General features: G+C 40.4%; 1 protein-coding gene across 1 annotated transcript in view; it reads right to left on the reverse strand.

Moving 5' to 3' along the window:
- The window catches only part of LOC122551638 (voltage-gated inwardly rectifying potassium channel KCNH7-like), a 470988-nt gene that overhangs the window by 201322 nt on the left and 254981 nt on the right, over positions 1–14685 (reverse strand). The window contains exon 5 of the mRNA XM_043693875.2: positions 2598–3032. Coding sequence (XP_043549810.2) covers positions 2598–3032 — 435 coding nt within the window. The remainder of the gene's footprint in view (positions 1–2597; positions 3033–14685) is intronic.

Below are 14685 nucleotides of genomic sequence, written 5' to 3' on the forward strand. Positions count from 1 at the left end.
ATAAGCCCTTCTTCAGGAAGGCATATCTGGTCCGCATGGACAGCCCATTCCTGAAGAAGGGCTTATGCCCGAAACGTCGATTCTCCTGTTCCCTGGATGCTGCCTGACCTGCTGCGCTTTTCCAGCAACACATTTTCAGCTCTGATCTCCAGCATCTGCAGACTTCACTTTCTCCTCATTGGTTAGATTGTTGCCAAGCCTAATAATGCAACTTCTTTCAGAACCCAGACTTCTTAAAAATATTTAATTTTATTGAAACAGATTTATAGAGGGAAGCATTGCTTGATTGTTATCTTTACAAACCTTCTTCTGTGATGTGATCTATTTTATCATTGGCTCAATGCTTGCTTACATAAGATAAAGAGGTTTTCAGTGTTGATAGCATCTGTTATTGATTTAATGGTGCTGGTTGATTGACACTTTTTTGATGTATTGCAGTAGGATTTTTTTGTTAAGCAAGGTGTACATGTTTAAGTATTTCCTTGGATGTCGTAGTTATTATAGGTTTATTTTGTTCTGCAGCGAATGTCTAATAGGTGAATGAGCATGGAATTGCTCTGATTTGGCATGGAGGTTATAAGATACCTTAGGTGTGGGTAAAGGATTTGGGTATGAAGGGCCAATGGGAATGTACAGGGAGCATACACTGGCATGAATGGCATGGATGGGAAAGTGAGGAGGAGTGAGATTGTGTGAGGGGTGTTGGCTTGTAGGTCTATTTTTAAAAACAATTGGGCCAAAGTTCTGGAGAATTGAGACATACCTTTCATCAGCCTATAATCACTCATCAGCCCTTATGCCTGCCTCTGATCTACACAATGCCATTTTATACCTAAATATTCCACCAATCAGGTACTTCTTTCCTAAGTGAATGCAGCATGCTGGGAATTTCCCAACCTAAACTGCCTGTCTTGATCGTGAAAATCCAGCCCAGAGTTGAGTCATCTACTGTAACTCACCCTATATAACCTAACCATTGTTTACTTTCCAACTTTACAGAGTTTCCTGTAGCTATACATATGTAAATATAATATATAATTAAGAGTGATTCACCCTATATAAAGGGGTTCTATAGTAACTCATCTGACTAAATGGGTTAGTTGTCTGTGTGACACATCATGTATAAAGATGTTCTTTAAAGTGACTCATCCTGTGTAAATGGACTCCCCATAGTGATTCTCAAATGGCTACTTATAATGACTCAAAACCAATATCTGACTCATTGCATGAAAAGCCAAATCATTTCTATATAGAAATTACCTATCAGGCTCAACTCTATCCAGGACTCATTTTTCTTTTTTTTTCATACTGAGGGAGCACTAATTGTGAAAATCTTTTGGATAGTAGAATGATTTGCCCTGTGCAAAGGGCCTGCTCTATTTTAATTATCAAAAAAGGCAGCAGTGACTCATTGGGTATAATTACAGAAAATTGTTGAAGTTTCAAAGCGACATTATTGAAAATGGCAATTTTTTAATGTTGTGCATTCATGTTTCCAGAAAGCATCAGGATTTGGACACTGTAAAAAGGGATTGTGGATAGAATGATTCAAATCGCAACATCATGTTCCGCGTTCCATTCAACGTCCCGCACCTCTGCCCTCAAACCCCACCTCTTCAACCGCAACAAGGACAGAATCCCCCTGGTCCACACCTTCTACCCCATTAACCTCCGCATAAACTGCATCATCCACCAACATTTCTGCCACCTACAAATGGACCCAACCATGAGGGATATATTTCCCTCCCCACCACAAAGACCGTTCCCTCGGTGACTACCTGGTCAGGTCTATTCCCCCCCAACAACCCACTCTCCCCTCCTGGCACCTTCCCCTGCCACCACGGGAATTGCAAAACCTGCACCCACACCTCCTCCCTCACCTCAATCCAAGGCCCCAAAGGAGCCTTCCACATCCATCAAAGTTTCACCTGCGCATCCACCAATATCATTTATTGTATCCGTTGCTCCCGATGCGGTCTCCTCTACATTAGGGAGACTGGACGCCTTCTTGCAGAGTGCTTCAGGGAACATCTCCGTGACACCCGCATCAATCAACCCCACTGCCCCATGGCCGAACATTTCAACTTCCCCTCCCACTCTGCAGAGGACGTGCAGGTCCTGGGCCTCTTCCACCGCCACTCCCTCACCACCCAACGCCTGGAGGAAGAACACCTCATCATCTGCCTTGCAACCCTTCAACCCCAGGACATCAATGTGGACTTCACCAGTTTCCTCATTTCCCCTCTCCCCACCTTACCCCAACTCCAACCTTCCAGCTCAGCACCTTCCTCATGACCTGTCCCACCTGTCAATCTTCCTTCCCACGTTTCCGCTCCACCCCTGAAGCACCCAGCCTCATTCCTGATGAAGGGCTCTTGCCCAAAACATCGATTTTCCTGCTCCTCGGATGCTGCCTGATCTGCTGTGCTTTTCCAGCACCACTCTAATCTTGACTCTAATCTCCAGCATCTGCAGTCCTCATTTTCACCTATAATTTTTACTAATGTGATTAAATCATTTGCAAGTTTCTCAAGTAGTAATATGGCAAAACTTAAACTCAAAGAAAGCATGCTTTGTAAAAAAAACTAAGAGCTTACCTTCGCTTGCATGTCGATCCCTAAATATAATCCTAGAGTTTACATGGTATCCTTCAATATCATGAACTGAAGAAGCTCTCCTCATACTGCACACACTTTCTCTTGACTGACTGTATGTTAGACCAGAGGTAGACTGCAACGTATCTGGATTCAATCCATCCCAGTGTCGCTTTGGTGAAGAATGATCCAGTGGTCCTGGCAAATTTACAAATGGAGGAGAGCTACCTGGTTCTGTCAATGCTTTTGTTTCTTCAAATTCTGAAGGGCCACAGCTTTCACTTGTGGGGGATTTCAAGTCTTTCATGGCCAAAGAATCATCGCTTACTTGAGAAGGTTCCACCACAACCACATCAGGGTCCTCTTGGGGAAGTGATTGTTTGCTGGATGCAAGAAGTCTTATTGCAGGCAGCTTTAGTCTGAAAAATCTTCCTCGGCCTACAGTAAATGAAATAAATGAACATGAACAAGCAACACTAATCATTTGTTTACTCAGTACTGAAATAACCAATAAGAACGCATATAGAAAATAAAAGCAGACATTGGCAATAACTTACAAATTCTCTCCATCTGCTGCTATGTTTAGAATGGAAATCCCTGTTCCTTGATGAGGAAGATTAACTTGACATGTTCATTACTTATACTTTAAATAATGCCTAAACTATAAAATCTGATCAATTTTGAATTTATTCATAAATGATTATTTGGTAAGCTAAGGAAGGAATTCAAGAGTTTTGCACATATCAATTAATGTTTTAGAACAAGAAGAGCAATTTGTCTTTGGCCTGCATTTTACAGTATACGTAATTATGTCATAATTGTTTGAGCAAAGAAAATTATTGAGGAAAAGAAGAAATCACACTAGAGAGGTAAATAAATTAAGAAAATGGCAGAGCTTATATCATGTAATGCACAGGATATTACAGTTGTGTAGGAATGATTGTTTGGTGTATTCTTGTCTGCCAATTTTTATTTTTACTCATAAAACTGGTGACAAGGAAGTAAAAAACATGTGTTAAACTGACAATAAAAATTTATAAGGAAACATAAGGTAGAATGCAAATACTCCATCATATAAAGTATACTTGTGATGAATTCACAAATACAGCTCGAGTTGAGATTCTGTACTTGGCGATACTGGCATTCTATTTAATTTCACACTTTCATCTTGGGCTTTGTGAGAGCCTAACCATTTTGATGACTGATTAGTCACGTTTGTCAGCCTCTTGATGAAGTAGTGAGCCAGCAGGAAGCTGAGCATTTTTTTTGCTGTTGATCACTGTGCTCATAATATTCTGAATTATCGTTTTTCAGAATGAAAGAAGTGTACTTGCAGACTAGGAAAACACCTCAGATTCTAATACTGCCATCTTTCATCATTCAGAGGTTTCCTTTGACAACTGTTGTTACACATGATGTGGGTTGACTGTGTTTAACTACAAATTGAATACTTGGTGCCCTTGGATATTTTTGATTTTTGCAACCACAGTAATTTAGTAGCTCTTGGTATTCTCAGTTTTCTAGGAAATTTGTACTATTTCTCTAAGTCTCTGGTTCCTATCAAACAGCTGGACTTTTGCTGGATATTTATACAATTAATATACCAGAACATGTTTTTTTTTTTTGACGCATTACATAAAAACACAAGAATATGAGTAGTAAGTGCAGAAATAGGCTGTTTGGCTTCTAGAGCCTGATCTGTTATTCAACAAGATGATGCAAGGTCTGCTACAGATCTCAACTCCTATTTTGTGCTTGCTCATCATAATCCTCAACACATTGAGATTTCAGAAATCTATTTACCTAATCTTCAAATACTTTCAGTGATCTAGCCTCCACAAGTCTGTAGTACAGAATTCCAGACATTCACTACCCTCAAGGAAAAGGAATTCTTTCACATCTCTGTTTTAAATGAGTGCTCTCTTATTCAGTAACTACATCCCCCCAGCTTGAGACTCCTCCACTAATGCAAAACATCTTCCCAACATTTACTGTCAAGCCTCTTGAATGTTTCCTTAAGGTTACCCCTCATTCTTCTAAAATTCTAATGGAAAATGACCTTAGTAGGTTTTGATAGTTCATCTCAGGAATCAGTCTTGTGAATCTCTTTTGAATTGTAATCAATGCCAGAATGTTTTATATGTAAGGACTAAAACTGCACAGAGTACTCCTGATGTAGCTTCACTAATACCCTGTACTGTTCCAACAATATTTTGCTATTTTTAGACTTAAACACTCGAGCAATACAGGACAAAATGCTATTTGCAATGAAGTACTTGCACTTGTATACCAACTTTTGTGATTTGTGTGCAAGAGCACGCAAATCTCCTTCTGTGCTGCAATGTTATGGACTCTTCCTCTCCATTAAGATAAGTCTGCCTCTTGATTTTGCCTCCCAAATTGAATGACCTCACACTTTCCGACATTAAACTCCATGTGCCAAGTATTTTTCCCTCTGCTCAACCTATCTATATCCCCTTGCAGACTTCTTCTGTCCTCATCACCATATTTGTTTTTTACTTATTTTTGTTTCATCAACAAATCTGGATGTACCCTCTCCTCCAGTTCCTCAACATAGTTGAAATAATTGAGACCCTAAGAATAATCCTTCTGGCATTTCACTAGCATTTTCCAATCTGCTGCACCCTCCTGACATCCAGAAAGTTTGGGGAATTTTTCATTCAATGCTTCCACTATCTCTGCAATCACGTCCTTTAAAACCTTTGGATGTAGACCATCAGGTCCTGGTCACTTGTTTGCCTTCTGTCCTATTGGTTTGTAAAATACTTTACTCCTTATGATAGAAACTGCAAAAAAATGCTTCTTTCCATTAGTACCTTGCTTATCTGTTGTCTTCTAAATGTTTCCAAACTGTTCTCCACAGAGAACCAACACAAAATTAGGTTTAAATTAGCTACCTTTTTCCTGTTCCCCATTATTAAATCCTGGTCACAACCTCCAAGTACCATACTTGCCTCAGCTACTCTCCGTTTTGTTAACTCATACAAGCTGTTGCTCTTTATTTGTATCTCCTTTCATAACCAATGTTTTCCCTCCTTATTAGTTTTTTTGGCATTTGCTGCTAGTTCCTAAAACTTCCCAATTCTCTGGTTTACCACTCATTTTCACCAGCTTGTACATCTTTGTTTTTCTTCTGTTGAATATTCCTGTTCACCATTTATTACCTCATTGTGTCTTGTACTGTGTCTATTAAAAGGTTTTGGTCTTGAGAATTAGTACCAAATATTATAAACCTAAAGTCAACCTATGTTTCCCTTGGTTATAATTTCTCCACTGAGGGTGTAAGAACACAAATCATCCCTGTGGTGAAATATGTAAAATCTGATAAAGTTGCCAACATCAGCAAAATCCACAGGGAATCTTAAACCAACATGTACTGAAGAAATTCTAAAGATAATTTATATCTGACTACACCCTAGAAGCCAGTTTTATTCAGTGACAATTCAGAATAATATAAAATGCCAAGGTCAGAAGTAAGATGTGATTCATTTTTAATGTGAAAAAGTTATTTCAGAATATTGAGAAAGTAACAACCTTCTGAAAAGCTGTCAGTGCACAGTGTTTACCTCTAAGTACTTAACAAGCAGTATGTGTCTCATTAAAATATTAAAAGTTTCACAAGGCTGTAGCCTAGAGGAAAATATAACCAAAATACTACGTGCAATATGCTTAAAATCTGAATTATAACATTATGCTTTATTAAACCCTTGCTGATTGTTCAATATTTGTATTTTATTATTTTATTAATTTTGGTTTGGAGCTGTGAACCAGGAACTGTGGGTTAAAGATTACTTTTGGACTATGGGTAACAGCTTGTGTTATAAGGAAAACAGACCAAACAAGTTTTTTGTGTATACAGAAGGCCAGGCCTAGAAGTTAACTACCACGTTTCTTCCAGAAGTTAATTAGAGGTTTGTTCCTGATCAAAAGGCTCTGTAAATGCTTCAACAATGAGAAGAATATTATGTTGAAATAGATAGCAGAAATTGGCTATTAATGAGGTCAGCAACTGGAAATTGGTTCCAGCAAGTCTGGAAAAGACCTTATGCTCAAGCAGATAATAGATATTGAATGGTAACTGGGACCTCATGCAGGAAAAAGTTAGAGTTTTAATTGGGCTTTGCATTGTGTTTTCTGTGTAAAAATAGAGTTTGGTTATTGATGCTATAGGATGAAGATTTGAAAGTTTCCTTCCTAAATATCTATGAGCAGCTCTTGGAATCTCAGAGAAAAGAAAATCAAGATACATGTATTACTGTAGCCTTTATCTAAATGAACTGTAAAAGTGACCCTTAATGACATTTTTAGAAAATCGACCAAGAAATCATTATCTATGTTTGTGAAACAACACATCATAAAAACCACTTAAATAAACTGGCCAGTTTTTATTATTTTCTTTTATTCACCCTCAATTGTGTTAATTTGTTTGTTTATATTTGGTGTGACTGAGGCTGAAAATGAAGGCTTTTTGTTACATAATACAAATCAATTTGAATGGTCACAAAGCTGGTGACCATTTTTTGCTAAAAGCTGTTCCTTTTCTCAAAGGTACTGTGTCCTTGGTTTTTTTCAGAGGGGTCATAAACAGACTGGGCTCCAAATTGACTGGTTTAGTACAGAGATAAAAGGTACTGAGAGGCCTTTTTGTTTATACGTAAACAGGTTTGACTATAGGCCAAAGCTTTTATGTTTACGTGACCTGTATAATGAAAGGGGTGTGGTCAGTCCTAGAAACTGGAGTTTTGTTTGAGACATTCAGCTGTGGAGCTGTGTGGAAACAGACTTCTGGACTCTCTATCCTTCTGCCCTTTGAACTTCGACCTGTAAGCCTTTGTTTCATTTTTTGCTCTGTGTTTAAGGGGTTTGTTTACTGGGACTGCTCTGCATATTTGGAACAGCATAATTAAGTCTAGTTTGGGTAGACTGAGTTCTGCAGGTATTCTTTGTTCTCTTCTTTGTGTTTCATTCTGTAATTTTGAGAATAATTTTTTGTTTTTTTTAAACCTGAAAGTCAACTGAGCAACTTACTCTTGGTAACTTTCACTGTACACTTACCGAATCAAATTGCAAAGTTATGGTCTGGGCTGCCTGCTTAAGAATGTTTTGACTGGTCTGGCCTAGTCCATAACAGATAGTCGAGAGTCATAGAGATGTACAGCATGGAAACAGACCCTTTGGTCCAACCAGTCCATGCCGACCAGATATCCCAATCCAATCTAGTCCCATCTGCCAGCACCTGACCCATATCCCTCCGAACCCTTCCTAATCATATAACCATCCAAATGCCTCTTAAATGTTGCAATTGTACCAGCCTCCACCACATCCTCTGGCAGCTCATTCCATACACGTACTACCTTCTGCATGAAAAAGTTGCTCCTTAGATCTCTTTTATATCTTTCCCCCCTCACCCTAAACCTACGCTCTCTAGTTCTGGACTCCCCGACCCCAGGGAAAAGACTTTGTCTATTTATCTTATCCATGCCCCCCATAATTTTGTAAACCTCTATAAGGTCACCCCTCAGCCTCCGACGCGCCAGGAAAAACAGCTAAAGTTACTGACTTGTGGATAAATTACTAAGTCTTTTGTTTGAGATACAAATTGGCATTGAGAATTGATTATTTGCAGAGTCTGGCTTGGTTTTTCAAAACTGAAAAATGTGTTGCTGGAAAAGCACAGCAGGCCAGGCAGCATCCAAGGAGCAGGAGAATCGACGTTTCGGGTATAAGCCCTTCTTCAGGAATGAGGAAGGTGTGCCAAGCAGGTTAAGATAAAAGGTAGGGAGGAGGGACTTGGGGGAGGGGTGTTGAGAATGCGATAGGTGGAAGGAGGTTAATGTGAGGGTGATAGGCCGGAGAGGGGGTGGGGCGGAGAGGTCGGGAAGAAGATTGCAGGTCAAGAAGGCGGTGCTGAGTCCAAGGGTTAGGTCTGAGATAAGGTGGGGGGAGGGGAAATGAGGAAGCTGGAGAAATCTGCATTCATCCCTTGTGGTTGGAGGGTTCCTAGGCGGAAGATGAGGCGCTCTTCCTCCAGGCGTCGTGTTGCCATGGTCTGGCGATGGAGGAGGCCAAGGACCTGCATGTCCTTGGCAGAGTGGGAGGAGGAGTTAAAGTGTTCCACCATGAGGTGGTTGGGTTGGTTGGTGCGGGTGTCCCAGAGGTGTTCTCTGAAACGTTCCGCAAGTAGGCGGCCTGTCTCCCCAATGTAGAGGAGCACTTTCACCGCTTATGCCCGAAATGTCAATTCTCCTGTTCCTTGGATGCTGCCTGACCTGCTGCGCTTTTCCAGCAACACATTTTTCAGCTCTGATCTCCAGCATCTGCAGCCCTCACTTTCTCCTAGTTGGTTTTTCAAATGTCTGGTTGGGAGCCATTGAGGTCAATTCTGTGAGCCTTTGAAAGTTTTTAATTTTACAGTATTATGTGTGCAGAGGGTAGAAAGGCTAATTTGGTTTCAGCTGTCTGTCTCCATGTTGTAACAACTGTGTGTTTCATATATATTTTATATACATACCTGTCATCACCATTTCTACTTTTGGAATATCACCCAAGTTTATTCCTGCCTCAGCTTATCTGTTTCTAAAATTGTCAATGATTCCCTTGTTATCTGGAGACTTGATAATTTCAATGCAAAAATGGTTGGCCTCCTAATTTCCATCATTCATAAACTTGAGCTCATTCACTCATCATCAGTAAACCTTATCCTACGCTACAACAAGCCTCAATCATGAATCACTCCAGTGTTTGTCCACTTAAACTGGCTCCCAGTCTGGCAAGATCCCAAATTTTTATCACTTGCATTTTATTATGTCTAGAGCCAGCCCAAATTCTTTGAGATCTTTGGAGTCCCCTAATTCTGGCCCCTGTGCATTCTCAATTTTAACTCCATCATTTACTGCTGTCCCGACAGCAGTTTTAGTGCCAAGTTCTGGAATTCCCTTTATAAAAATCTTTGGGCTAAATCTTACACTTTCATGGCCAAGTGCAAGTGATATTGAGATTGGTGGAGTCATTCTCACTGTGAGGTCAATTCTATTTTCTCACTGAATCTTACCAAACTTGTTAAATTAATTGACATTTTCGCCCTTACTGTGAATAGCATGTCCAATTTTCACCCCACCTTAACACATGCAGTTCTCAGATCAACTCTCCACAGTCTGCAATTGGCTATTATCTCTGACAATGGTGCCATATTTAAAAGCTAGTTCTGCATCTGTACAAGTGCTGTCATTATGGAAGTGTCCTGTTAGCTCCTGACATTTGTTGTGGACATGGCAAGCAGGGGATAATACGCATCCTGCTTCTGTGGGCATGGTCCTGTAATTTGTGCTGCATAGAGAGGTGCACAGATGCAAATTACTCTTTTCCCCAGAACCAACAGTGGAGGCAAAAGCACTAGATGTAGCCTGAGATGGCCACCTGACTTCAAATACACTTAGCTGTCTGGATGAAGGCCCAACTGTGTAAGAAGATCAATGTCCTCTCCACTCCACCAGCGTAAGTGCTACTATTACTTTTCAATGCCTTACACTCACTTTACCTCTGCTACCAAACCTACTACCCACCAAGGCTCATGCTTGACCATTCTCAATAATGTCTGCAACATCTTCCCCACTCACCCTCACCCATGCCAACCTGTGACACCAATAACCCTGCACACCCTTTGCGCAGGCTACTCACTCACTTGGGAATTCTTCCCACCTGCACAAACAGTAATATTTGTGCCACCCATTTTCATTTGGTGTAAGAACTGTCTCTCTCTCTCTCTCTCTCTCTCTCTCTCTCATTCCATAGAAAAGAATCTCACAATAGATTAGCAAGCTGAGTCGCGTGCTGCCTATCATTTAGTTTCTCACCCTGTATGAGCAGAGAATCCTGACTCTGACTGTTATCTCCTGAATGTCTTACTACGCATGCCCTTTTTGGGGAAAATTATTAGATAACAGTTCTCAAGTCCTGCAACACAGGAATAAAAAATTTGAATGTGGGAAGATTTCCTTTTCCTGGAATTTCCCAATGTTGCTATTTATCATTCTATAAATTACGTACACCATAGTTTGCCACAGAGATTGTTGGGTGTTGGGCACTTACCTAAAAGGCCAACCTCAGTTTTCTGGGAATTAATCTTAGCTATCTTCCAGAATATTAAGTAATCTATTCCTCATCCTTCACAACTACTCAGCACCCCCAACAATTAACCATTAACCATTAATATCTGTTATTGTTTCTGTCAAATTAATGTCCAAACATGCATACACCCACACTCATGGTTATTTAGCGTCCCAATGCCAACTTAATGCACTGCACATCTAATGGTCCATTGCCAACATATGGCACCTCCATGGTTATTGACCCAATATTCTCTCTATACATAACCTATCATCAGTGGCAGTCTCTTGTAGATTGGGATGACTCTCTTCCACTCTCAGGGTGAGTCCATAGGTGGCTGTATAGAGCAATGCAGTTTCCACAGGCTCTGTTACACTTGGGGCAGGAGGTCATCATGGGAAGGGGTGAGTGGGGCATTGGTGTGGCAGCATGCTCCTTTCACTGTTTTCAGCTGGCTTCTGCTTTTTCTTAATGGCAAGTCTCAGTGCCTGCCTGGATGCTCGTCCTCTACTTTGAATGGTCTTGGTCCAGTGATCCTCAGGTGCCTGTGGAAATGTTGCACTTCGCTGGTGAGGCTTTGAAGGTAACACTGAAGCACGTCCTCTGTCCACCTGGAGCTCACCTGCTGTTTTGAAGCTGGGAGCAGAGCACCTGTTTGGTGAGACTCATGTCGGTCATGTGCATGATGCCACCAGCCCATTGCAGCCGATCAACAGTGCTTAGTGCATCAATGCTGGGGATGTTGGTCTGGTCGAGGACATTGGTGTTGGTGCATTTTTCTTCCCAGCAGATTTGCAGGATCTTGCACAAGCAATGTTGGTGATACTGCTCCAGCACCTTGAGATGCCTACTGTAGATAGTTCATATCTCAGAACCATATAGGAGGGCGGGGACCACCATAGCTCTATCAGCCATGATGTTGGTGTTGGATTTGATGTTGTTGTCCTCAAACACCTTTTTCCTCAGGTTGGCAAAGGTTGCACTAGCACACTGGAGGCAGTGCTGGATCTCTTCATCAATAGCTGCTTTGGCCGAGGTATTGGAAGTGGTCATTGTTCTCTTAGGTCAATGTACTCCATAATAACAATCATTTAATTGCTTCAAAAATCCATTCATAATTTACTTTAAAATCTGCTGATACAATAAGCTTATAAACCAGATCTTTAACTAATGACAACAGAACCTATAAGAGTTGATCCACTTTACCTTGTGTAAATTAATATTGAGCCATTGACAAGATAGATTTAAGTAAAGCAAAGCTTGTAATGCTGTTAATCAAGCAACAATTTTCTTTCAATGAACTTGTACTAACATAGGGTGAAGCTTTTTAAGAGATTCTGGGCTCTCAGCCAAGCCTAATGTCGAGTGTTCATTGGAGTAGTACAGAGTGTATGATTGTGGAAATACCATGAATAAACAAGGAGGCTATCGGGACCATGCAACTGCTAAGATCTTTGAAATTCCTTTGAAATGATCCTGAATCTACAATCTAGGATTAATAACTACTCCGAGGAGCCATGAACAATGAGGTTGGGAGAAGCTGGGCTGCGTCCATTAAACTGTGGGAAGCTAGGTGATCCCCACCTGTAAAGGTATCCAGCCAGGTCAAGAGTGTAAGCTGTAGGCTCACTACCCTCAATGTTCATATGTGCAAAATTAGGGGTGCTGTGAACAGGGGCAGCAATCCCAGAATCCTCGATGATAGTAGTATTTTGAATGATGCAAAAGATCTTCCATGGGTCTTGTTTGCAGGACTGAAAAGTCTATCAGTTGTATCTGTACAGCCATTGATGAATAGCTATGTGCACAAATGGCACACATGTCAAGTCAAAGTGCAGCAGTGATCTTTGTAATACAGAACCTGTGTGCCCTTAGAGTATCCCTCATGAATGCTCAGACTATTGTTATTGAGGCTTCAGGCTCTAATTTGTAAGAAGCTCACTTACTCATTTTTAACATGCAGAATTCTGAGAATACTGATATAGGAATTAACAGGCCTCACTACATACCATAGGGTCTTGTCCCATGCAAATTAATGGAGCAGCTGAGAGTGACAGCAGCAGGATCATGTCTTCACTCAATACTGAGAGGATGATGTTACACAAGATAACACCACATCTACCCTATCCAGCATTCTGTACATATATTAGAATTCAGATTGGACAAGCCAAGTTTGTATGATTGAATCAATTATGGGGTCTTCTCCTGAATCACTACATGAATGCTCAGTGAATTGCCACTGACTTTCAGTGAAACCATGCAGTAAGACAGCACAGTTACACCTTCCATATTTAGAAAAATCTACAGTTTAGGAATTATTCATTTGCAAATATGCTGACATTAAAGGAAAGCATAATGGGGAACAAAAGGAACATTGCTCACGTATGGTACACCATCGATCAATTTGTTATTTGTTCTGTATTTGAACTTTGGCCTGAAAGCTTGTTTATAATTAAGCAGAATAGGGTAGTAGTACAACAAACAATGGTCATTCATGATTGTTCAGTAAAGCCTAAAGTACAATGTTGCAGATGATGCTTTGAAATGCATCATGGCTTATATGTGGACAGGAGAATACCTCAAAAGCCACAATTTGGACATTTAACCAAATGTAGCAGCATCTGTGGAAAGAAATCAGAGTGAATGTTTCAGGTCCAGTCAGGTCCTTTTTCAGAACAGATAGTACCTGGGGAAAAAGTTGGGTTTTTTGCAGTAACTAGGGAGGGTGGTGGGGGTAAGGATTTAACAATAGGTGGAGATAGAGCCCAAAGAGAAAGAAAAACAGTTGAACAAAGGAATAGATAACAGTCAGCCTAGGAGAATGAATAGCTGCAAATGGGGACTATTAGTGACTAACAACCCACTTTCAAAGTCACCTTTTCCTCTTGTCCTTCACAGTTATTTTGAACATTTCTCCCACATTTTCACATTTCTATTGTTGCTGCTCAAATAGAGCAATTCAGTTTTTCTCTATATGTGTGAATGTCTAATTTCATAAGACTATGACAGAGTTAGAAAATCCCACCCTCTCTTTAAAATGAAAAACCGCAGGTGCTGGAAATCAGAAACAAAAACAGAAATTGCTGGAAAAATTCTGAAGAAGGGTCATTGACCCAAAATGTTGATTCTGCTTTCTGTCCATAGTTGCTGCCAGATCTGCTGAGTTTTTTCAGCAATTTCTTTTTTGTTTCACAATTCCCTGCCTCACACTGTCCCACCCCCATTGCCACCAAACCATTTCAGGTACTGTTGAAATTAATTTTATAATTAACTTTAAGTTGATCAGTCACTATCATTCCTCACTATTTTCAGTTGGCTGCCTTCTCTATGCTTACTGTAGGTCAGAGTTTAGCCTTTTAAGTGACAGAAACACAAGTTCAGAGTTAGACATGAAATTAAAGGTTACTGCCTTGCTGGACAACCTCCAGGAACATAGCAAATTTAAACACCCACTGCTTTTTGGCTGCAAACTATGACAATTAGATACCAGTTCCAAAATGCTATCTATCCATGTAAAACATGTAGATACTGTGGGTGTCATTTTTACAATGTTGACAGTGCACATCTGCTGGCATTTGACATCCTTGGCCATTCTCCTTTGATCTTTTCCATCCTCAGCTATTATTATCAAGTGACAGGGGAGCAATGAAAGGAATTCCCTTTGCTGAATACCATCTGCCTGTAAAAAAAATCATGTGGCTGTTAAACCTCTGATTCCCAACTTGTATAAACTTGGCTGCGTTTGGCCACATGTGTCACACAGGTAATGAGTAGCAATATTGTACAAATGCAGAATGAATATAGCTTTTCAAACTCCCTCTCTAAGGTTGAGTGACCAGATTTGGACGACAAATTTTTGAATGCTAAAATACATGGTTTATGTGAAGATCATGCAGTGATATTTTAACAGATATGAAATGCAGAAACTTCAAATCACTGATTTTTCCAGGCCCACCTACAGAAT

This window comes from Chiloscyllium plagiosum, unplaced genomic scaffold (assembly GCF_037043375.1).
Source record: "Chiloscyllium plagiosum isolate Xiang-an unplaced genomic scaffold, Cpla_swu_hap1 HiC_scaffold_7, whole genome shotgun sequence".
Taxonomy (NCBI): domain Eukaryota; kingdom Metazoa; phylum Chordata; class Chondrichthyes; order Orectolobiformes; family Hemiscylliidae; genus Chiloscyllium; species Chiloscyllium plagiosum.